Source organism: Schistocerca serialis, chromosome 1 (assembly GCF_023864345.2).
Source record: "Schistocerca serialis cubense isolate TAMUIC-IGC-003099 chromosome 1, iqSchSeri2.2, whole genome shotgun sequence".
In the NCBI taxonomy this organism is placed as follows: Eukaryota; Metazoa; Arthropoda; class Insecta; order Orthoptera; family Acrididae; genus Schistocerca; species Schistocerca serialis.
Window position 1 is genome coordinate 239,743,059 of NC_064638.1, and position 26,437 is coordinate 239,769,495.

The following is a 26,437-nucleotide window of genomic DNA, read 5'->3' on the forward strand; positions in this document are numbered from 1 at the left end:
CATAGACTCGGGTTCACAAGTAGATGCCGTGTTTCTTGACTTCCGCAAGGCGTTCGATACGGTTCCCCACAGTCGTTTAATGAACAAAGTAAGGGCATATGGACTATCAGACCAATTGTGTGATTGGATTGAAGAATTCCTAGATAACAGAACGCAGCATGTCATTCTCAATGGAGAGAAGTCTTCCGAAGTAAGAGTGATTTCAGGTGTGCCGCAGGGGAGTGTCGTAGGACCGTTGCTATTCACAATATACATAAATGACCTGGTGGATGACATCGGAAGTTCACTGAGGATTTTTGCAGATGATGCTGTGGTGTATGGAGAGGTTGTAACAATGGAGAATTATACTGAAATGCGGGAGGATCTGCAGCGAATTGACTCATGGTGCAGGGAATGGCAATTGAATCTCAATGTAGACAAGTGTAATGTGCTGCGAATACATAGAAAGATAGATCCCTTATCATTTAGCTACAAAATAGCAGGTCAGCAACTGGAAGCAGTTAATGCCATAAATTATCTGGGAGTACGCATTAGGAGTGATTTAAAATGGAATGATCATATAAAGTTGATCGTCAGTAAAGCAGATGACAGACTGAGATTCATTGGAAGAAACCTAAGGAAATGCAATCCGAAAACAAAGGAAGTAGGTTACAGTACACTTGCTCGCCCACTGCTTGAATACTGCTCAGTAGTGTGGGATCCGTACCAAAAAATAGCTCTCAGCACTATGGGACTTAACATCTATGGTCATCAGTCCCCTAGAACTTAGAACCACTTAAACCTAACTAACCTAAGGACATCACACAACACCCAGTCGTCACGAGGCAGAGAAAATCCCTGACCCCGCCGGGAACCGAACCCGGGAACCCGGGCGTGGGAAGCGAGAACGCTACCGCACGACCACGAGCTGCGGACAGTCCGTACCCGGTAGGGTTGATAGAAGAGATAAAGAAGATCCAACGGAGAGCAGCGCGCTTCGTTACAGGATCATTTAGTAATCGCGAAAGCGTTACAGATATGATAGATAAACTCCAGTGAAAGACTCTGCAAGAGAGACGCTCAGTAGCTAGGTACGGGCTTTTGTTGAAGTGTCGAGAACATACTTTCACCGAAGAGTCATGCAGTATATTGCTCCTTCCTACGTATATCTCGCGAAGAGACCATGAGGATAAAATCAGAGACATTAGAACCCACACAGAAGCATACCGACAATCCTTCTTTCCACGAACAATACGAGACTGGAATAGAAGGGAGAACCGAGAGGTACTCAAGGTTCCCTCCGCCACACACCGTCTGGTGGGTTGCGGAGTATGTGATGTAGAAATATGAACACTGCTACCAACTTTCTTTTATGTCGCACAACTGCTTCTTTATGTTGCGATTTATTCCGTCAGTATACTTCGCTCAAGCCTTTATCACAATCAACAATCGGACTTTCATTATGTGTAAAGCTGCAGGTAAGTCGGTGTCATGACAGTGGACTAAAGACGACGGCTAAAAAAAAAAAAAAGGTAGTTCTTCCCGATGTGGTCACGATGTTGTTTTTACGATTTCCGAACAAAAATAGGGCGTGGAAAAACACCCACAAGGGCACGAGAGTACAAAGTGCCTCTATACGCGAAGCAATTACTGACATGTAAAGTGGTAGTTGATGCGACATTCTTGCGCTAGAAAAACTGCCGAACGTCTGAGCGACCTCGACACGAATGTGGGCTCGCGTGCGCGGCGCGTGATGAGCGGCAGCGTTGGAGTGACAGCCATTACTGGAAAAGCTACCGGCTTCATAGTCGATGGGGATCAGCGCTACTGTGCGCAAAGCGCGGCCTTGTTATCCTATTATAACGTGAAGAAGAGAAACCTGGTGCTACACGCCTACTCTGTGAAAGTCATCTCTTCCTTCTCTGCCAGCGTGTTCAGTGATCTAGGCGCTTCAGTCTGGAACCGCGCGACTGCTACGGTCGCAGGTTCGAATCCTGCCTCGGGCATGGTTGTGTGTGATGTCCTTAGGTTGGTTAGGTTTAAGTAGTTCTAAGTTCTAGGGGACTGATGACCTCTGATGTTAAGTCCCATAGTGCTCAGAGCCATTTGAACCATTTTCGTGTTCAGTGAGCTGAAGTCTGATTAAAATTACTTGATAGTTGACGCGATGGAGCTGTCTTTCTCCAGTCAGAGCTTTCAACGTCATGCGCGAATTGTCCGCCATTGCGAAATTGCCACAGCAAATTGTCAGGCTTTTTGTCTGGCATTTTTTCTCGATGTGTTGAGTGCCGAATTATGAGTCTGGCCCTTTTGTTTCGCATTTCATCAATCATGGTAACTGTGCAGTCCTAAAGCATCGACTGCATACAGAGCAGCGCAGCGCAGCGTCACGAAACAGCATCAAGAAGGCGCTGACCCGTGTGCCAATGGAAAGAGCGGATCTCCAGTAGGACAGAGTTTAGGGCCTCCTATCAACGCTGACTTAACCAGCCGCCCATCGCCGGTCGGGCCAGTTCGGTCGCAGACTACGAGAGTATCAATACTGAGTGATAGGTAGACGGTACTTAGCCTGCGTTCTGCGAGTAGTACTAGTAGTGTGTAAAAGTAATTGCACAGGAAGCACATCAAGCCATCTCATAACGAGAAGTTATGTTTCTGTCCTTTTTAGAAATAAAGCGTTCTATCAATCTGCAGGTGTTACGTACAGATCATTTTGGAATCCTGCAACTTCTCTTCTTCGTTGTTTGTGTCCCACACTAAACGACACAATAACAACTATTCAAAAGCAACGCACACAATACGATAGTAACGAAATACGCACGTTTCACACAAAAACAGCCAAATTCTGCTGGATCCTTTCGCAAAGGACGCGATTCGGCGTCACATATTCAGTTACTATCCTCCTCTTATTTTCTCTCCTTAACATTCCTTTCTCGTTTGGAATCTGGCTGTATCGCCCAAAACCCGTAAGCGAGTACCAACCAGAACTGCTAATCAGTTGGTATCGCGTCAGCTTCTAGAGCCAGTAGGGAAACCGATGGAAGTGAATTTTTACAGTTTACTGTTAGTGCTGAAACGGAATTCTTTCTGTCTTTTGTTTGCACGTAGAGGTCTGCTTTAAACAGCTGCCAAGAACAAAGAGAGCGTGATTGATAGTTCTGCTGCAGGTTGGTGGCCGCCGTTTTCTCAGATACATTGTATATAAAGAGGTTGTCGTTAGGATACGACACGTGTGTAAATTTGGTGCTTCGGGACGTGCCTTCTGTCGCAGTTCAGGCACTGGTCACTGAAAATCAGCTGTGGGTAGAGTTTATCCCGTTCCCGCCATGCCGAAGTGCAGCCGCTTCCAACATTGCGCCCCATTATGTGAACAGCACTTCATTCAGCACTTGTGAAGTAGCTCGCCGTGCTCGCGTGCCGCTTTTAACCGAGCGGCAGCCGGTAAAGGACAGGTATCAACTGACAAGTAATTTTAATGGAACTATAGTATCACTGACATGCACAAAGTTTGAATTACTTGCGTTTGTGATCTTAAAAATAATTGGTTGTACAGAGTCGTGTGTAAAAGAGCAAGGCTGGTATTCATTTGTTGTTTTATTTCGAATTTTTGTATATGACCTTCTTACACGACATATAAGTGTTCAAGAAAGATTATAATCTACTGAAGCGCTCCAAGAGTACTAGACCTGAACTATAGACTCGTACAAGATCTTGCCGCAGCGTGTTTAAGGCAACTTGCTAGTGAACGGCTGGAAAAACAATAAGAACTTTCATAAAGTTTATGAGGGTCTAACTACATAATATAAACTCTGACTACAAAGAAATTTTAGGGCAATGAAAGTGTTTTAAGGATGAAGATTTTGGTATAAGAATAATCAGAATAGCTATGATATAAACTTTATTATATAAACATTTATGTCGGTCAGTAATTTAAAATTTTTCCTGCCAGTCCTATTTGAAGTCTATAGACTTATCAACTACTTTTCTTAGATGCTTAAAACTTTTGCTCACATTTATGACATTGTTATCTAAATAGTAGACTACAATCAAACGATTTCAGTCAATAGTTTTTATACTATAAATACATAAATTAGACAATCAAAATTAAGGTAATTTTTTTATAATTAATAAGGGCATAGTTTTCCTCCTGGTAATAGTAAGCTGGTGTCTGTAGTCTACTTTTATCCAAATGGTAGCCTGAAATATCACAAAAAATTTCAGACCTCTAGCTCAAATAGTTTTTTTTGCATAAAATAAACGTAAGAAGATTTTATTCTTGGAAAATTCAGTTTAAAGCTGCATTTCATCTGTTACTCACCTCTGTTGTTCTTAAAATCCTCCAGTTGCATAATATTCTTAGTTTGTGTGTTGCTCATCTTCGCTCTTCCTTTTCTTGCTCCTCTTTGCTATTGTGGCCTCTTAATTGCCTCAAGAACCCATTTTTCGCCTTCGGTCACTCTCAAGGAATCAATTACCATGAAACCAGGAGTTAGTCCCAACAACTCCAAAACATCACATCTCCTAATTGCCCCATCATTAAAGCAAAGAACTGCATCTAATACACCTAATCTCATGGTATTGAAACCGACAAACACAGTTTTAGGCTGGCGTTCCCATATCACAGGGTTGAAACATTCATTAACATATTGTGTCTTTCCATGTAAGCACCTTGACAATAGTTTAGTGCCACTTAGGTCCCTGTATATGGGCTTAATTGCTTCTAATACCGAGCGAGGTGGCGCAGTGGTTAGCACACTGGACTCGCATTCGGGAGGACGACGGTTCAATCCCGTCTCCGGCCATCCTGATTTAGGTTTTCCGTGATTTCCCTAAATCACTTCAGGCAAATGCCGGGATGGTTCCTTTGAAAGGGCACGGCCGACTTCCTTCCCCATCCTTCCCTCATCCGAGCTTGCGCTCCGTCTCTAATGACCTCGTTGTCGACGGGACGTTAAACACTAATCTCCTCCTCCTCCCTCCTTCTAATACCTCAAATGGCAAGAAGTGATGGTGTGCATAAGTCCCACCATCTGCTATTGCTTTTTTGTATCCACACCATGTATCTGCACGACTGTCGCAGAGAGCATGCTGTGGATGGTCATCCGTAGAATCTTTATGGAAAAAGGTAGCCCATACTGATTTCTTCATGGCTTCAATATTGTCTCGATTCCTTCTTATGGATAAACTATGATAGAGCTGCAGCTTGTCGACCTCTTCCTTAGTAAGACGACCCCGATCGATCACCAATTGGTTTGCCATCACTGAGCTTTTTCCCTTTCATATCCTTTATTAGCTTACGTAAACATGTGCCATCCTTTTTTGGACATGACCAACACACTCAAACTTTTCAATTTTTACAGTTCTTCCATAAGGCATATTTTCCAACATATTTGCAAACCCTTTGGAGTCTCTGTCTCCAAGGTACTTCACATACGGACATATTGTTTGTTTTTAAAGATGTTCTCTATGTCCGAATCGATTCATTTAACTATCATTTTGTTCACAAAACTCTAAATATTAAGACGAAAAACAAATTCGAATTTTTGAAGCAGATTCTCTAGCAAGTGACCTTAAATGATAAATGTAAACACGACGTACCTCTACCAGCATAACAGTGCCAAAGTCGTGATTTCACATTGGCTTATCATTAATTACTTATGAAATTTACGAAGGTTTAAAAACTTCCGTGAAAATATTTACGAAAACTGCATTATGCCCACTTGCTCAGAAAGTTCCTTACAATAGCAAAACGACACAGAGGGGACAAAAGTCATGGGATTCCTCCTAATATCGTGTCGCACGCCCTTTTCCCCAGTGTAATGCAGCAACTCAACGTGGCATGAACTGCACTAGTCGTTGCAAATTCCCTGTAGAAATATTGAGCCATCCTGCCTCTATAGCCGTCCAAATTTCGAAAGGGTTGCCAGTGCAGGATTTTTTGTACAAACTGACCTCTCGATTACGTCGCATGTCGGGTGATTTGGGTGGCCAAATCATTCACCCGAATCATCCTGAATGCTCTTGAAATCAGTCGTGAACAATTGTGACCTGGTGACATGCTGCGTTGTCATCGTCGTTGTTTGGGAACATGAAATCCACGAATCTCTGCAAATCTTCTCCAAAGAGGCGAGCGTAATCATTCCCAGTTAATGTTCGGTCCACTTGGACCAGAGGACCCAGTCCATTCTACATAAAGACAGGCCTCACCATTATGGGGCTACCGCCAGCATCTACCTGGGAACCCGTGTCTATGGCCCTCTGAGTCTCGTGGACGAATAGTGCGAGCTGGGTTTCACACGACCGTCTTTTTCGAAACCCATGCTGACCCCTACAGAGTAGATTTCTAGTCATTGTACTCGAACATAATACGTGTTCCAAAATTCTACAACTGATCGACGTTAGAGATATAGTTCTATAGTTCTGCACATCTGTTCGACGTCCCTTCTTGAAAACGTGGATAACCTGTGCCCTTTTCCAATCCTTTGGACCTACGGTACACCGCTGCAAGAAGGGGGGCAAGTTCCTTCGCGTACTCTGTGTAAAATCGAACTGGTATCCCATATATAAAACTTTAACGTCGTGTTTGTAGGTGACAATGTTGCCTATCATAGGCTGGCGTAACAGCAAGGAGTGGCTCTTGTTATGAATGACTTTTACGTTAGCCACCTTGTGCACAGAAAGTGTTTTCGGTGCGCAGGTGTCGAGTGAGAGCTTGGTGCGGGCGTACGGCGAGCGCGTCAGCGTGGTGCAGCCCATGCTGAACGCCGTGGTGGAGCACAGGCTGGAGGAGGCGCTGGAGGAGGCGCGCCACGTGGACCAGCTGGTGGCCCGCGGCGACGCCCCGCCGGCACACGAGCAGCCGCTGCTCGGCGTGCCCTTCACCGTCAAGGGCAGCCTCGCCGTCAAGGGTAAGGCCACGGACCGCACTCACACCCTGCCAGCTTCATCGTAAGGGCGACTGCCGGCAAACAAGATTATCGGATGGCGGGCAGCGGGGACAGCAGGCACGCCTGCCGTTCTTGGCAAACTGTGAGAGGGCTGCGGCAAGTTAGCTGGCCGGGGTGGCCGAGCGGTTCTAGGCGCTACCCTCTGGAACTGCGCGACCGCTACAGTCGCAGGTTAGAATCCTACCTCGGGCATGGACGTGTGTGATGTCCGTAGGTGATTTAGGTTCTAAGTTCTAGGGGTCTGCTGACCTCAGAAGTTAAGTCCCATAGTGCTCAGAGTCACTTGAACCATTTTTGCGGCAAGTTGTTTGTTGGCGAAATGCCTGTTTGAAGTGCAACTGTTTGGCATATTTTTTTGTCTTTAGTCCTTTGACTGGTTTGATGCGGCCCTCCACTAATTCCTCTCCAGTGCTAACCTCTGCCGGCCGGAGTGGCCGAGCGGTTCTAGCCGCTACAGTCTGGAACCGCGCGACCGCTACGCTCGCAGGTTCGAATCCTGCCTCGGGCATGGATGTGTGTGATGTCCATAGATTAGTTGCTAAGTTCTAGGGGACTGATGACCTCAGATGTTAAGTCCCATAGTGCTCAGAGCCGTTTGAACCATAGCTAACCTCTTCCTACGTCCTCAAGTATTTGCTGGATGTATTCCAGTCTCTGTCTTCCCCAACAGTTATTTCCTTCTACACCTCCCTGTAGTACCATGGGAGTCATTCCTTCATGTCTTAACAGATATCCTATCATAGTGTCCCTTATCCTTTCCTCTCCGATTCTGCGCAAAACCTCGTCATTCATTATTAGTCCGCCTAATTTTCTGTATTCGTCTGTGGCACCATGTCTCAAATGCTTCGATTCTCTTCTCTTCCGGTTTTCCCACAGTCCATGTTTCACTATCACACAATGCTGTACTCGCGACGTACGTTCTCACAAATTTCTTCCTCGAATTAAGGCCTATGTTTGAGACTAGTAGACATCTCTTGGCCAGGAAAAATGGTTCAAATGGCTCTGAGCACTATGGGACTTAGCTTTTGAGGTCGTCAGTCCCCTAGACTTAGAACTACTTAAACCTGAGAGCATCATACACATCCATGCACGAGGCAGATTTCGAACCTGCGAGCGTAGCAGTCACGCGGTTCCGGACTGAAGCGCCTAGAACCGCTCGTCCACAGCGGCCGGCTCTTGTCCAGGAATGTCCTTTATGCCGTTGCTAGTGTCCTTTTGATGTTCTCCTTGCTCCGTCCCGCCACTGGTTGTTTTGCTGACTAAGTAGCAGAATCCCTTAACTTCAGCTACACCGTATCAACCCTGACGTTAAGTTTCCCGCTGTTCTCATTTATGCTGCTCTCAGCCCATATTCTGTACTCATTAGACTGTTCATTCCATTCTTCACATCATGTAATTCTCTTCTCTTTCACTCAGGATAGCCATGTCATCAGCAAATCGTATCACTGATATCCTTTCACCCTGAATTTTAATTTCACTCCTGAACCTTTCTTTTATTTCCATTATTGCTTCTTCGAGGCACAGACTGAACAGTAGGGGCGAAAGACTACATCCTTGTCTTACACCCATCTTAATCCGAACACTTCGTTCTTGGTCGCCCACTCTTATTATTCCCTCTTGGGTCTAATACACATTGTACATTACCCGTCTCTCCCTACAGCTTACACCTATTTTTCTCAGAATTTCGAACATCTTGCACCATTTTACATTGTCGAACGCTTTTTCCGGGTAGACAAATCCTATGAACCTGTCTTGATTTTTCTTTAGTTTTGCTTCTGTTATCAACTGCAACGTCAGAATTGCCTCTCTCGTGCCTTCACCTTTCCAAAAGTCAAACTGATCGTCATCTAACACATCCTCAATTTTCTTTTCCAATCTTTTGTATGTTATTCTTGTAAGCAACTTGGATGCATGAGCTGTTAAGTTCATTGTGCAGTAATTCTCGCACTTTTCAGCTCTTCCCGTCTTCGAAACTGTGTGGATGATGCTTTTCCGAAAGTCAGATGGTATGTCGCCAGACTCATACATTCTACACACCAACGATGAATAATCGTTTTGTTGCCACTTCCCCCAGTGATTTTAGAAATTCTAATGAAATGTTATCCATACCTTCTGCCTTATTTGATCTTAAGTCCTCCAAAGCTCTTTTAAATTCTGATTCTAATACTGGATCCCCTATCTCTTCTAAATCGACTACTGTTTCTTCTTCTATCGCATCAGACAAATCTTCCTCCTCATAGAGGCTTTCAAAGTATTCTTTCCACTTATTCGCTCTCTCCTCTGCATTTAACAGTGGAATTCGCGTTGCTTTCTTAATGCTGTCACCCTTGCTTTTAATGTCACCGAAGGTTGTTTTGACGTTCCTCTATGCTGAGTCTGTCCGTCCGACAATCATTTCTTTTTCAGTTTCTTCACATTTTTCCTGCAGCCATTTCGTCTTAGCTTCCCTGCACTTCCTATTTATTTCATTCCTCAGTAAATTGTATTTCTCTATTCCTGAGTTTCCCGGGACATTTTTATACCTCCTTCTTTCATCGATTAATTGAAGTATTTCTTCTGTTACCCATGGTTTCTTCACAGTTACCTTCTTTGTACCTATGTTTTCCTGTGATGGCCCTTTTTAGAGATGTCCATTCCTCTTCAACTGTACTGCCTACTGAGCTATTGCTTATTGCTGTATCTATAGCCTTATAGAACTTCAACCGTATCTCGTCATTCCTTAGTATTTCTGTATCCCACTTTTTTGCGTATTGATTCTTCCTGACTAATGCCTTAAACTTTAGCCTACTCTTCATCACACTATATTGTATGTGAGTCTATATCTGCTCCTGGGTACGCCTTACAATCCAGTATCTTTCTGACCATGATGTAATCTAATTGAAATCTTCCCGTATCACCCGACCTTTTCGAAGTATACCTCCTCCTCTCGGATTCTTGAACAGAAAAAATGGTTCAAATGGCTCTGAACAATATGGGACTTAACATCTGAGGTCATCAGTCCCATAGAACTTAGAACTACTCAAACCTAACTAACCTAAGGACATTACACACATCCATGCCCGAGGCAGAATTCGAACCTGCGACCGTAGCGGTCACGCGGTTCCAGACTGAAGCGCCTAGGACCGCTCGGCCACCCCGGCCGGCTCTTGAACATAGTATTCGCTATTACTAGCTGAAACTTGTTACATAACTGAATTAGTCTTTCACTTGTCTCATTTCTTTTCCCAAGCCCATATTCTCCTGTAACCTTTTCTTCTACTTCTTCTCCTACAACTGCATACCAGTCTCCCATGACTATTAGATTTTCATATCCCTTTACATACTGTATTACCCTCTCAATATCCTGATACGCTTTCTCTATCTCTTAATCTTCAGCATGCGACATCGGCATGTATACCTGAACTATCGTTACCGGTGCCAGTTTGTGTCGATTCTGATAGGAACAACCCTATCGCTGAACTGTTCACTGTAACACACTCTCTGCCCTATCTTCCTGCTCATAAAGAATCCTACTCCCATTATACCATTTCCTGCTGCTGTTGATATTACCCTACACTCATCTGACGAGAAATCCTTGTCTTCTTTCCACTTCACATCACTGACCAGTACTATATTTAGATGAACCTTTGCATTTCCCTTTTCAGATTTTCTAGTTTTTCCTACCTCGTTCAAGCTTCTGACATTCTACGCCCCGATTCGTAGAACGTTATCCTTTCGTTGATTATTCAATCTTTTTCTCATGGTAACCTCCCCCTTGGCAGTCCCCTCCCGGAGATCCGAACGAGGAACTGTTCTGGTATCTTTTACCAATGGAGAGATCATCATGACACTTCCTCAGTTATAGGCCACATGTCCTGTGGTACAAGTTACGTGTCTTTAATGCAGTGGTTTCCATTGCCTTCTGCATCCTCATGCCGTTGATCATTGCTGATTCTTCCGCCATTATGGGCTTTTTCCCACCCCTAGGACAAGAGAGTGCCTTGAACCTCTGTCCGCTCCTCCGCCCTCTTTGACAAGACCGTTGGCAGAATGAGGGGTGACTGATTATGCCGGATGTCTTCGGCCGCCAATGCTGATCATTAATCAAAATTTAAGCAGTGGTGGGATTCGAACCCGGAACAGTAGACGTTTTGATTATTTTGTTTTTCATTTTGTTCGTTAGTGTTCGTTATATTTGTTCGGGGCGGACGTGCCATGACGCTTGTTCAGTTTCTTCGGTGATCCATTAACTCAGGTTTTTAATTACAGGGGGCAGCTAATCCTCTGACCTAACACGCAGATCTACCGTGGCGGAAAGTAGAATCAAGGACGCTAGCCCAGGATCACGGGTACCGTGGTGTTTGGCGTCGCAATTACTAATGCTCTCAAAATACAGCCATGAGCTTTTCGTACGTTGTTTTAGTCTCCAGCCCAATGACAGTCCGAAGGCTGGCATGGTACCATACTGTGAGGCAACGAGCTGCAAGTTAAGACGTGTGCTGGACAGACATAGACTGAGACCAGCGTTCTTGCCTGCCCCCAAGATACGAGATATCTGAGTCTGAGCCCTGTTAAAGACGACATAGCTCTTCTCGTTCCCGGTGTGTGTGTGTGTGTGTGTGTGTGTGTATGCGAGTGCCTGTGCGTATGTGGTGTCCCTTGCGAATGCGGCAGAATCTAAAACAATCGGCACAGTTGTGGAGCGTTGTACCGAACACAAGCGACCTATTAACAAAGGGAGCTCGACAAGTAGGCCATAGCCGAGCGTTACCTCCAAAACGGACACAAAGGGGAGAGTCTTGGCTCGTGCATCAACCTACTGGGATTCAGTTATACACTGAGGCGACAAACGTCATGGGATACACTTTTATAGACGGCGGCAATATGGCGTACAGAAGGTATAAAAGAGCAGTGCACTGGCGGAGCTATCATGTGTAGGCAGATGATTGATGTGAAAAGGTGTCCGACGCCATTAAGGCCGCACGACTTTGATCGCGTAATGGTAGTTCGACCTAGTCGCGTGGTTGACTTCCATTTTACCGCAAGTAAACGTTGTTCCCTCCAAAACATCATTTCCACCTTGTTAAGCTTCAAAGTCTTCATTACATTTGGTAGACCCTTCCTCTTTTTAGTGCCTACGATCAAGGTTTCAGTCTACCACAGGTAGTCCAACGAAGCAGGGCTTGTGTAGAGCCAGTCCATGTAAATGCAGTGTGCTTTACCAAAATAACCTTCACAAAGGTCCCAATTACAGACGAGGCAGAGTTATTTACATTTTTTGCTTTAACTGTGTAAATTTCACAATTCAGAGCATAACCTGTTGTTAAGTCGCGCAGTAAATAAAGTTTGATTCTGTATTTATTTGGTTTGTTCTTCATATAAACTCTAAATGTTATTCTGCGTCTGACAGAGCATATTTCTTCATCGATGGTTAGATTCGTGTGTTGTTCTTAAACTTTGTGAAAAAAGAACTGAAGAAAGGCCTAATTTTGTGCATTGGATCTTGTCTCGACTGACCTAGGTTTAAGAATTTCGTGTTGTCACTCAATTATAACATTAAAAAAAATGGAAGGTAATCTGTCTGTACTCATTAGTCTGTTTGCCATGGAGTATTTAGAAATGCATCCTTTGACCAACGTCACTTATTTTTGGCAATTTCTCTACAGTCTTACGTATAATAATAGAGAAAAGCAGATATGTTTCATGTTCTTTTAGTGTTGACCATCAATGCCACATGGAATTTGTCTTCATAATCTTCTTATTCAATTCATGAATTTACAGTTCTGCATACCATTTTGTATCAGTTTGTGAGATTTTATTGTCACATTATTAAAAAATGCTGATAAACATTCAAATTCAGCACAGTTTTCATCCAGTTGTAAAGTTATATCACTAACACTATTTAACAATGGTAAATCAGGCTGGTTGTCAACTCTGGCCCAGTTGCTCCCTTCAGTAATCACATTTTGTGATATAAATACACATATAAGCAGCTAAAAGAAGAGTATAAAATATTTTGAGGCGATGTTTGCTTTCATGGTAATGTGTATACTATTCGTAAAAGCGTTTTTCAATAATATTAATCTGTTTTAGTTACCTGAACTGTTGGTATTTTTGCAAAATACGTCTGAAGGTTCATAATCAATATCCACATCAGAGTTTTTCTCCTCCGATCTGGAAGAACCGTCAAAGACACGCATGATCTTGACTCAGCACAAACACGCAAAGTGGTCTCCCCTCAGCGATTTCATTCGTATTGACAGGGTATGGAGGGCACGACTAGGACTTCCACGTGTGTGAACAGGAAGACGCAACTCTGAAACATTTTCGAGAAAATCGAGTTTGAAAATTTTAGGCGTGCTTACACACTTTGTGTGGCAGCTAATACGCAACGTGTCTGTAGCGGAGCGAGTAAGCGCTTAATGTCCTAAGCGTGAAGGAAGGAAGAAGTAAGCATGGTTGGGTGTAACGTCTCGTCGACATCTATGTCATTGGAGACGGAGCACAAGGTCGAAACGTGGCAAGGATGGAGAAGGAAATCGGCCGTGCGCTTTCAAACGAACCATCCCGCCATTTACCTACAGCGATTTAAGGAAATCACGGAAAATCTAAATCTGGATGGCCGGAAGCGGGTTTGAACCGTCGTCCTCCCGAATGTGAGTCGAGTGTGCTAACTTACGGGCGAGGGCTATAGATCGAATTTCGCTGCCGATACTATTTTCTTTGTAGGTTATTATCATCTGCACTAATATTCGGTGCTATGCTTCGATATGCGCGATACGCCGCGAAAGTGCGTGACAGCCGAGAACCGTTTATGAATGCAAACCAAGTTTGTTTTACAAGACACAATTGGAAAAAAAACCGATCGACATTCAAAAATACTGCGTTTCTTACATCTGCCATGCGTCCCGATAGTTATTGTTCTTTACATTCCGACGATCGGTATCATCATTCTTTCCACAAATGTAGATACAGTAATATGAATAAAATGAGTACACTGATTTGACTGAAAGTTCTCGTGTATCATTTTTTCATTTCAAATATCTTTAGAAAACTTGTTCTCCTTTTTTTTTAAAGATTAGGAAAATAGTAAATGAATGATTATTGATACTTTCTACCCTTATAACAAATATGTTGTTAGTATTACTTGGGAATGAAAAACACACGCAGCGAGATTCCATCTAGAGATCTTGTGCATATGATACGAAGCGCTTACTATCACTTTTGTATCCCGCCTGGATAGGTGGCGCGTGGGTCTGCTTCTGTAATATAGGCCGAGAGTGAAGGAAGCGAGTAGGAGCAGGAGAGGTGAAGCACTTCGGTACTGCATGTGACCTTAACACTTTTTACTAGAGTCAAAAAACACAAGTAAATATGAAAGACATACATAACTTTGGCTAGGATGAGCACGTAGGTGTGAATCCGTAGTCCATGTCTAATCTTATACAAAGTCTCAATAGCAAGCTAGCACATTCGGTAGTAGAAGCGATCTTTTCAAGCAGTCTGCTCTTAATGAAAATCGAAATCAAGACGGAACTCGCTGAGCTCCTCAGCGTCGGCCAGAGGGCACTGTGGTCGGCGTAGTTAGTCTTCTCTCGTAGTGCCAACTTACGAGAGCGTGCACCTACGTTGTGGCATCGTAACTATCGACGCCAGAAGCCCGGCTGCGGATTCCTTGAACAGTGGTGCCCTTACAAAGCTTACAGCATAAGCACGCCTTTGATTTTCAAACTCGTCTTACAAGATCCCCTCGCTTCTAAACTGATACTGTTACTACTCAGCTTAGCCGCGAGTCCGTAGAGAGTGGTATATGTGACGTACAGTATAACTGGTCAGCATTTCCACCCGGAATTTGCGAGTGTAAGTCGGAACTTCCTTGATCCGCCTTGGTGGGTCGTGTCGTGCAGCTCTCGTAAATGTCGTCCCGTGCAGATTCTTCATTGGCGCATTGGATATCTCTGTCGGTGGAAGCTAATTATCTGAAATTGCTGTCGATCAACTTTGGGGTATCTATTTACTCGAAATTAACATTCAGAATGCCGTAATATCATTTTTATTCCTATTAGATCAATAATGAAACACTCATGTCACATTTATTTAGCGTATGGCTAATACAGACATATCATGAAATTACATATACATATGTACATATTGACACACAAGAAACTTAAGTTTGTCTTTACAACTGAATATCCAGTCCTTCAATCCAGCACACTGCATCTGGAGTTGCTACCAGGAAGTCCTCTTTGGCGCCGTGATAGGCTCGAATCCTGCATTCACTGACAATGTGGTGAACAGTCTGGTATGGAGCCCCGCAGTCACAAACTGGATGAGGCAGCTTCTTCCACTTAAAGAGAGCATCCCTGCATCGCCCATGGCTGGTACGGATTCTGTTGAGAGTAGACCAGGTCTTGCGTGGTAAGTCGAATCCACTTGGAAGTTTAGCACCTGAGAAGATGTTATGCAGGTGCACATCTGTCACTGCTTCCCATCGACCTTTCCATTCTTCAAGAGGTTTGAAATTCTTAGCAACCATGTCAGCAGCATCGCACAGAGTTGGATGACGTGATTTCAGTCTCTTGCGATTTAAAAGTGGCAGGTCGCTATGCACGGGTAGGTTAGAATTCCTGGAGATCTTGTGGAATCCTCTCATAAGGGCAGTACATCTGCGTAGATCAGGAGGCATTATACCGGTTAACAGTGGAAGCCAATAAACTGGAGTAGATGTGATTGTGCCAGATATTATGCGCATTGTCGTATTCAGCTGGGTATCAACAAGCCTTGTATGATGACTATTCATCCAAACAGGTGCACAATACTCAGCACTTGAGTATACCAAGCCCAGAGCTGAAGTTCGCAGGGTGGTTGCTGAAGATCCCCAGGTAGTTCCGCATAGCTTATGGAGGATGTTGTTTCGAGTCCTCAGCTTTTGAGCTAAGTTAAGAAGGTGTTGTTTGAAGCATAGTGTACGATCCAGGATGACACCAAGATATTTTGGGTTCCAATTGTGACGAAGAATTCTGCCTCTGAAACTTACCTCCAGTTTTACGTTCGCCAACTGGTTATTTAGATGGAAGCAACACACTTCTGTTTTACTCACACTGGGTTGGAGTCTCCAGATTTTGAAGTAATTTTCTAATGCAGACAGGTCATTGGCTAAAATCTCTTCTGTTGTCTTCATTTCCTGGTGTTTGACGGCTAGCGCCAGGTCATCGGCATAGCAGTATTTTCTGGACGAAGTGTCAGGTAGATCAGATAGAGATTGAACAGTAAGGGTGAGAGAACTGATCCTTGAGGCAATCCGTTGTTCAGCTTCCTCTCCTTACTTATGTCACAAACTACTCGTAACCGAGAGCATGGCTACCATCCAGCGTGGAAAATGCTCTCCGACACATGGCCAGCTTCCTGTCATGAATACATCAATAAGAGACAATAATTGATTAAAACTGGTAAAAATGTCTTCCTCACATAAGAGGCACCTTACAGCCTTTCTCAGAAACGGGTGAAACGTGCATTTTCCTATTTACGTATATAAGGCCCTAGTCGTGGTCTACGCATTCTGTCAGTATGAATCCAATCGGTGAGGGGGAGTTCGTACGGCCCCCTCGTGAGCACAAACCAGAGGTTAGGCGAGCATGATCACACAAACTGCAGACTCTTAGTGACCTCTGCCGGGAAGTACATGACTACGCTTGCCGCACAGCGTACGTTTCTGTTGTGTTCTCCAACAGTTTATCGAACGTAACTTCTTCTACAATACAATAGCTGGCTGTACAATAGATGTACACGTCCGTCGATCTAGCTGGAGATGTGGTTCCTCTCGGTCGGCTGGTACTTCGATCGGCGGTGCAGTACAGCGGCTTCGGTGATATCTTCTCGGAGACATCTGCTATAGCGGTTGCCATTAGCAGCGGACGAAGACTGGTCTGCCTTCGACCGGCCGGGCCTATATAGTGAACTGGAGCCAACAGAAACCTGGCGTAGGAAGCCGTGGCCGGATATGTCGCGGCGACCTCTGCAAGGAAAGGTTCCTATTAATCGACTGGAACCTTCAGTGTGTTTACCTGATGTCTTCGCCTGTTTGGCTGTTGGTTTGTTTCCCTCATAGCGTGGCTGTTATGCGGTGCTGCCTGCCATTTAGGGGAACCCGATGGCAGACAGTACAGTTTCGTCTTATTGGAAAGCGCGGGAAACAAAGCAACATACGGCATACGGGCTCCGTTTGCGAGAATGCGTTGCGTACGGGCTTAGGGTGGAAAGTGCTGACCGAGAGCAGTGGCTTTTGGGTATTTCGTCAGTGCTAATAGAGAAGCAACACAGCGTGAAATAACTGCAGTAATCGAAGTGGAACGTACGGCGAACGTATTCGCTGAAGGTGAAGTGCGGCACGAAAAGCGGCATGGTGAACCGCTTCCAGCTAGAAATAACGATAAAAAAAAACACAGGACTCGGCAGTGTTCTATGTTTTCGTGCAGGGCTGTGCCACGCGTGCGCCAACGTGTCGCGGGCGGGCGTGCGCGCCGATCAGGACGCGCTGGTCGTGCGGCAGCTGCGCGCGGCGGGCGCCATCCCACTGCTAGTGTCCACCACGCCCGAGTACTGCCTCTTCTTCGAGACCTACTCGCAGCTGCACGGCGTCACCAGGAACCCCTACGACACGCGCCGCACGCCCGGCGGCTCCTCTGGCGGAGAGGTGAGTGTTCCTCACAGATTTTCGTCTGTATCTACGCCTACATACATACTCCGCAAGTCACCGTACAGTACATGGCGGAGGGTACGGCAATTGAAAGAGAGAGAGGGATATAGATAGCGAGAGGGATTTACGAGTGTATGATGAACTCCTCCCAAATTTCTACCAAACAATAAAACACCTGATTTGGAATAAGGAAAACTTCCTGGCAGATTAAAACGGTGTGCCGGACCGAGACTCGGACTCGGGACCTTTGACTTCCGCGGGCAAGTGCTCTGCCAACTGAGCTACCCAAGTACGACTCACGACCCGTCCTCACACCTTTAATTCCGCCAGCACCTCGTCTCCGACCTTCCAAACTTCACAGAAGCTCTCCTGCGAACCTTGCACAACTAGCACTCCTGGCAGAAAGGATATTGCAGAGACATGGCAAGGTTCGCAGGAGAGCTTCTGTGAAATTTGGAAGGTAGGAGACGAGGTACTGGAGGAATTAAAGCTGTGAAGGCGGGTCGTGAGTCGTGCTTAGGTAGCTCAGTTGGTAGAGCACTTGCCCGCGAAAGGCAAAGGTCCCGAGTTCGAGTCTCGGTCCGGCAGACCGTTTTAATCTGCCAGGAAGTTTCATATCAGCGCACACTCCGCTGTAGAGTGAAAATTTCATTCTGGAATAAGGAAGTTCCAGAAAAAGCAAAACTCCTTATGTATAAGAATTATTACTTCCCTGTTGTCACCTATGGTGGAGAAACATGGACAATGACAGAAAGGGACTGGAGCAGACTGCAAGCAGGGGAAATAAAATTTCTCAGAGCAGTTAAGGGAAAACAAGAACGGACAAATGGTTCAAATGGCTCTGAGCACTATGGGACTTAACATCTATGGTCATCAGTCCCCTAGAACTTAGAACTACTTAAACCTAACTAACCTAAGGACATCACACAACACCCAGTCATCACGAGGCAGAGAAAATCCCTGATCCCCCCGGGAATCGAACCCGGGAACTCGGGCGTGGGAAGCGAGAACGCTACCACACGACCACGAGCTGCGGACCAAGAACGGACAGAGTAAGGAACGTAGAGATTAGAAACGATTAGAAAGTATGAGAGAAGAAATTGAAAAAAAAAAAAAAAGAGATTAAGATGGTATGGGCATGTTAAGAGGATGCATGGGCAGAGACTCCCCAAAATTATGGAAAAACTAAAGATGGATGGGGAAAGACCTAGAGGGTGCCCAAGAACACGGTGGAAAATGGGAGTGAGAATATCTGTAGAAAGGAGAGGTGTGACCTGGCAGCAGGTGGAGGAAGAAAAGTGGTGGGTTCAAATGGCTCCGAGCACTATGGGATTTAACATCTGAGGTCATCAGTCCCCTAGAACTTAGAACTACTTAAACCTAACTAACCTAAGGACATCACATACATCCATGCCCGAAGCAGGATTCGAACCTGCGACCGTAATGTTCGCTCGGTTCCAGAATGAAGCGCCTAGAACCGCTCGACCACACTGGCCGGCAAAAGTGGTGGGAGGACCGAGGCAAATGGAGAGGACTCGTCAGCGCCCAGACCCGGCAGTAGCTGGAGCGGGATTCGGATATAGATTGATGATAAATTCCTTCCCTCGAAAATTTCCTCCCCTCATACTTGCTCTGAGTTACCACAGATGACGTGTCAGTGATGTCATTTGTATTAAGACTGCAGTACACGCCATGTGCCTGGTTTCTTCCACAGCGCTGAATGGAAAGCGTAAGCTCTGAAAAATGTTCTTCTATAGTTGTTGACCCCTGAGCAGAAAATAGCACGCAGCTTGTGAATCCGCTATCTTGAGGCTGCTTTTTATTAGCAGGATACGAGAAACTGCACTGTTATTGCCCACTTTACGAATCACAAATAATTTCCATTCTTCACATTTTCAGAGAGAACAAACAAAATAATGAACTGCCGGTTTGCGTAATTACTATCAAACTAGTTCTCAATTACATGTGCAAAATCCAGAGATTGCTAATTAACCGCGGTAGACATGCCTTTTCTGCGAAACAGTCGATCGAATTCTGATCTGACAGCTGAACCACCTCGTCCGCCGTCCACGTTAAGAGCGACCCGAAGATCTCCGAAGTGCTTCGTCTGCCTTTTCGTTTAGCTATTGTTTATTATTCTGCTGATAATTAACAATTTTAAAATAATGGAATGATAGCCTGATGTTGACAAATGCTCTTATATGAATTGCAAGTAAATTCACTGTTTAATGTTTCTAATTTTAATAACAGAAGTTTATCATTTTGGCGCGCTACTTCCGAACACAGCAGCCAATAGCGGAGAGGGACCACAATTAAGGCGGTCTTTCTCACGATACTCGTACTACGTAAGCCTTCTGTCACCGGTACCTCTCACCACGTTACATCTTCCCGCTGCTGCCTTGTCAAGTGCTTTAAGAAGAGCTTCTAGCAGCTAAATATGATGACTGCCAAGCTAGAAATATTAGAATGGTATCTTGTACCACTAACAGTCACGTCCTTTCCTGTTCCACTCGCAAACAGAGTGACAGAAAAACAAGTCTGTATATGAAACTTCCTCGCAGATTAAAACTATGTGCCAGACCGAGGCTCGAACTCGGGGCTTGTGCCTTTCGCGGGCAAGTGCTCTACCAAGTAGTAGCGAGGTACTGGCGGAAGTAATGATGTGAGGACGGAGCGTGACTCGTGCTTGGGTAGCTCAGATGGTAGAGCACTTGCCCGCGAATGGCAAAGGTCCCGAGTTCGAATGTCGGTCTGGCACACAGTTTTAATCTGCCAGGAAGTTTCATATCAGCTCACACTCCGCTGCAGAGTGAAAATCTCATTCTGGAAGTCTCTATATGCCTCCGTATAAGCCCCAATGCCTTTTATCTTCATGGTACTTTCCTGCAGTAGAATCATTCTGCAGTCAAATGCCGTTCTCTGAAGTTTCTCAGCAGTGTTTCGCGAAAAGAATGTCATCTTTCCTCCAGGGATTCTCATTTGAGTTTACAAAGCATCTCCGTAATACTCGCGTATTGATCAAAGTTACTAGTAACATATTCAGCAGCTCACCTCTGAATTGCTTTAATGTCTACATTTAATCAGACCTGATGAGAATCCGAAATACTCTAGCAGAAGACTGGGTCGCACTAGTGTTTTGTACGTAGTCTCCATTAAAGATGACTACACCTTCCTAAAACTCTACCAATTAACTGTAGTCGACTATTCGCCTTCCCTACCGCACATGCTCGTTCCGTTTCACATCGCTCTGCAACGTTCCGCCTAAATATTTAATCGACGTGAGTCTGTCAAGCACCGCATTACTAATGCTGTAATCGAACATTACGGGATTGTTTTTCTACTCATCGCTAATAATTTACATTTAGAGATATCTGACACTCATCACACCAACTAAAAGTTTTGTCTAATTCAATTTGTATCTCCCTACAGTCGCTCAACGATGACACGCTCTCTTATACCACAGCATCATCAGCAAACAAGCCACAGATTGTTGCTCTGCCAGATCATTCATGTATTCAGAGAACAAGAACTCTCCTATCACTTTTTCCTGGGGCAGTCCTGACGATACCATTGTCTCTGATCAGCTCTCGCCGTGGAAAACAACCTACTTGGTTCTAATGCTTAATTAGTCTTCGAGCGAGTCACGTATTTGGGAACCTATTTCGTGTGTTCGTATATTCGTTAAAAGTCTACAGTGGGGTATCGTGCCAAAAGCTTTTCGGAAAACTAGGAATATAGAATCCGTTTGTTGCCCTTCATCCATGGTTCCCAAGGTATCATGTGAGAAGAGGGCATGCTTTCCAAAACCGGGTTGCTTTGTGGACAAACTTTTCCATCTGAAGGAAATTTATTATAATCGATCTGAGAAAAAACCGATGTTAAGGATATTGGTCTGTAATTTTTCGGGTCCGTTCTTTCCGCTTTCTTACACACGGTATTCACTTGTACTTTTTGCAGTCGCTTGAGACTTCGTGCTGGGCAAGAGAATCACGATAAATGCAAGTTAAGCAAGGGGCCAATACTGCATAGTACTCTTTGTAAAACCGAATTGGCATTCCATCTGGAAATGACGACTTAATTGTTTTCGGGGATGCTTACTACTATGTCGTCCATACGCGAGTCTGAGCAAGGAATGCCACTGCAGCGTGAATACATATTTCGTCACCAAATACGAGGTACGACAGTAAAGTAATGAGACTGATGCGAAAAACATGTTGCTTACCGTTTTAGTCAAGTTTAGCGTTGTCTCCTTCAAAGTAGTTCCTTTCTGATTGCCCAAATTCTTTGCAGCTCTTCTGCCATTGATGGTAACACTTCTGGAACTCATCTTCTGTAATATCTGCCAAGACCCTCGTCACAGATTTTTGGACATCTTGTGTTGTTTGAAAATGGTGTCCCTTGACCGCCGTTTTGACTCTTAGAAATAGGAAAAAGTCGCACGGAGCGATATCTGGTGAATAAGGTGGCTGTGGTATTACTGAAATTTGTTTTGAGGTTAAAAATTGCTGTACTGATAGAGCGGCATGGGATGGCGCATTATCGTGATCCGTAATCCAATTATCATTAATGTTGGCATGCACACGAAGAAATCTTTTAAGTCTTTCTAAAATTTCTTTGTAGTAATATAGTTTCCAGAACCTCAGTACTTTGGATTATTATGTCTGGGGGCGCCGTAAACAGTTGGTCCATGCTGTGGACCACCTGGATGTAGAACCTCTTAATTGATGGTTCATGGAAGCTTGTAAAACCATTCGAGATTGTCAGGGACTATTTCAAAGGTAGTGACAGTCCATGATTCGACGAGTGCATGCGTGTTTAGAAGCAAGAAGAGAAGATTTCGAGACTTTACTGTGAGTTAATATGTTGATGCGCTCCAGTCACCTAAATTGTAAACTTTCATAATTAATTCGAAAACTATGGATTTTCGAACATATATTTATGTGAACTTTTGTCCTTGATCTGGTGTGTGGAACCCATCCCCAATGTATGTATTTTTGAAACAGCCTGTATATCAATGACGTTGCAGACCTGATGACGTGAGCGACTGTTTGCAGGCTGCCCTGCTGGGCGCTGGAGCATCGCTGGTGAGTCTGGCCTCCGACGTGGGAGGCTCCGCGCGGCTGCCGGCGCTCTTCTGCGGAGTCTTCGGCCACAAACCGACGGCTGGTGAGTAGCTGCTTGCTCCTATCTCCAGTTCTGACCTATGTACTGTCTCAACCCACAGACGTTTTGAAAACCGTAATGCCCAGAACACACTAATGTGATTACTTGTCAAAGCCTGAGTAACAACCTTCTGCAGCTCGGACCACTGCGAAACGGGTGGGAGGAGAGTTAATGAGATTGTGGAAGGTATTTAAAGGCATTTGGAGCCACGTCGACTCCTGTGCGGTGGCCAGCTGTGCTAGGTTTCTCGCTTGAGGATCCGTGGCTCGATCACGGTGATCTCACAGATTTTGGATTGGGTTTGAACCCGGAGAGGTTGGTGGCCAGGGAAGTACGGTAAACTTATTCTGGTGCTCTTAGAACCACTCAAGTACACTGCGAGCCGCGTAACACGTTGCGTTGTTCTCCTGGTATAGGTCATCGTGTCGAGGAAAAACAAATAGCATCCAAGGGTGGACATGGTCCCCCAAGGACAGATAATACTTGTGTTGACTCACTGTGCCTCCCAAAATGACGATATCACTCAGGGAACGCCACGAAAACATTCCCCAGACGATAGCACTCCCTCCTCCGGCATGTGTTCTCCCGATGATTGTTACAGAGTGTTTCCTTCAGATGTTCCACGTTGTACACGCCAACTGACATCTGTCCGATGATGCATAAAACGTGATTCATCTGAAAATGTCACCTGTCGCCACTCAGTGGACCTTTATTTGCCTTAATATTTGCAAATTGCAGCTTTCTTCGCCGCGAACAGAAGGCCGCATGGGTGCATGAACCATGTGCCTGTTGCTGAGCTCCATATTCAGCAACGTTCGCTGCACGGTCGTATAGGAGACACTGTTGGTAGCTCCCTGGTTCATCTGGGTGGTCAGTTTCTCGGCAGTTGCACGTCTATTCGCCCATATACAAGGTGTAACAATAAAGTAATGAGACTGATTTTCTTTGCAAGATGTGGCAACACTGCAGGCTTGCATAGGCACAATATCTTTGACCTTGGTTTATAAGCTGCTTCTAGTCCAAGAGGCATATCGATGCAACTGCTCAGTCGTGAGTTGTGCTATAATAAGTTAACAGGTGTTTGTGTCTCTTGCCACGGAAATGGAACCAAATAATATTGCACCATGGCATGCCATTTCTTTTTGCGTCAAATTGACTGAAAACTTGACGACGACTTATGGTAAACTTCAGAAGGCTTTTGGAGAGGAGGTTATGTAAAGAGCTCAAGTTTTTCGTTCGAATAAAATGTTTAGTGAAGCCAGAACGTATGTTGAAGATGAAGACCGCAGTGGACGACCATCAACCTCACGGACGGATGTCAACTTGGCCAGGGTGCGTGAACTCGTACGATCTGATCGAAGATTATCAGTGAAAATGATTGCAGAAGAACTGAATCAATTGAGAAATGGTTTGTCTAATAATAACTGAAGATCTTGGTATGAGAAAGATTTGTGCAAATATGGTCCCCAAAAATCTCACACCACAACAGCGAGAAACACGGAAAAATGTGGCAGCCGATCTGTTAGAGCAAACGGAAATCGATCCAGAATTGTTGAGCCGTGTTATCACTGGTGACGGAAGTTGGTTTTTTTCAGTACGATCCAGAGACAAAACACCAAAGATCGCAATGGTGCTCAAAGGGATCACCCAGACCAAAAAAAGTTCGCATGTCAAAGTCAAAAGTGAAATGCATGCTTGTGTGCTTCTTTGATTCTAAGGGAATTGTTCATAAAGAGTGGGTTCCTCCTGGACAAACAGCTAACCAATATTACTATAAAGAAATTTTAGAAAGACTTCGTAAAAAGAGTTCTTCGTGACCGTGCCAACATTGCTGATAATTGGATTCTGCATCACCATAATGCGCCATCCCATACTGCTCTGTCAGTTCAGCAATTTTTAAACTCAAAACAAATTTCAGTACTAACACAGCCACCTTATTCACCAAATATCGCTCCGTGCGACATTTTTCTATTTCCAAGAGTCAAAACGGCGGTCAAGGGACACGATTTTCAAACAACGCAAGACGTCCAAAAAGCTGTGACGAGGATCTTGGAGGGTATTACAGAAGATGAGTTCCAGAAATGTTACCATTAATGGCAGAAGCGCTAGAAAAATTTGTGCAATCAGAAGGGAACTATTTTGAAGGAGACAACACTAAACTTGACTAAAACGGTAAGCAACATATTTTTTCACATCAGTCTCATTACTTTATTGTCGCATCTCGTACGTCTCCGCAGCTGTCTTCACCCCTTTCGTCTACGGCCCTTGGTGCTCCATAGTTGCGTCGGTGCCGGTTCTGGTCTTTATCCACGACTGCACACGAACAATTTACAAACTTAGCCGTTTCGGATAAGCTCCCCCCAAGATTACTGACTTCCAGGAAGCGGAATTGAGTAATGGTAAGTCTGGGCTCATGTACAGGATGGAAACATTGGAAACAAAATGGTATTAAGCAACAACGAGCTAGTAATAGATCATGCAACGTCACTACAATACGGGATCACTGTCATATTGCCTGGACACCCGTGAGCCACCATAAAGCTTCGCCTACAATGTTGCTTGACATTACAGCTCTGTCCTACAGGTCTACACTGATATTTTGACACTTTTTTGTGGAATGTGCTAATGACAAGCATCCGCCAGCTTCCACTGTCTAGAAACCACGCAAACCCCATGTTGGCCCCAGCTCGTAAATGCCATCGGTGGCATGATAGTTTGCGAAAAGTAGTTATTTTGTCTTACTCCCACTTAAAATGACATAAAGTGGTAGGAACTTAAGTTATAGACTCTATCTTGTAGCTTATATTGTTGAGTGGCATGGAGGACGAACGCTAGATGTGCTTATTTGAGGCTCCACTGGATAAACTCCTATGTACTGAAGAAAACTTGGGCAGTAGGAAGGTTATAAAGTCGAAGGTACTGCATATCCCTAAAGTAGGTCACATTTCAGTAAGGCAATGCACAGCTATATACGTCAAGAAAAAGTGGAAGGCCGCTTACACCTGTTTTCTTGGTCTGCACGTTCGCCTGACTTACACTTCATCAAATATATTTGAAATGCTTTTTGTTGCTTCTGGGTCCCCAGCCAATATATGGTTTCCAAAGGACAACATTATTCTACAGACTGACTGATTTTGTAATTATATTTTATTTGTTCCTACATGAATGACTTCAGTTATACGAATCAGTGCTATTTCTTATTGCCATGATTGTTTGCTGTACCATTTAATCTGCTATGTTTTACACATAGTAGTTGTACAATTGATTATTACTCATGCATCTTAACAATACGATCAGACGGGCTTTACATAAGGTACTGAGTATTTTTCACAAAGTTTTGTCATGATGATACCTGTTTACTCGTAGGTCTTACGTTAAATATCAACTTAAAGGCCGAAACTGCCAGTAACAACAAATAAAATGTTGTGAAATCAGCCAGGTGTGGAACAACGTATGTTGTGAAACGAGGCAGCTGTGGAATAATGTTATGTTTCGGGTATCTTGAATTCTTGTTCGTCATGGACTGCCAATGATTATTGCTGACTCTAGGCAGGAAAAGGAGCGATTTTGAGGGAGATTTTAGGGAAAATACCACTGTCCAGGTCCTCTCTGATTCCGTGCCGCGACGTTCATGGAATCTGATGGGAGCGTATGGTGTCTTTGTACTTCACTG

At 44.5% G+C, this 26,437-nt stretch overlaps 1 protein-coding gene across 1 annotated transcript in view; it reads left to right on the forward strand.

The window, feature by feature from the left end:
• Nucleotides 1-1,441: 1,441 nt before the first annotated feature.
• LOC126462620 (fatty-acid amide hydrolase 2-A-like) overlaps nt 1,442-26,437 on the forward strand; it is an 83,516-nt gene continuing 58,520 nt past the window's right edge. The window contains exons 1-4 of the mRNA XM_050096091.1: nt 1,442-1,457; nt 6,657-6,887; nt 17,381-17,598; nt 22,656-22,767. Of these exons, the coding sequence (XP_049952048.1) occupies nt 1,442-1,457; nt 6,657-6,887; nt 17,381-17,598; nt 22,656-22,767 (577 nt within the window). The remainder of the gene's footprint in view (nt 1,458-6,656; nt 6,888-17,380; nt 17,599-22,655; nt 22,768-26,437) is intronic.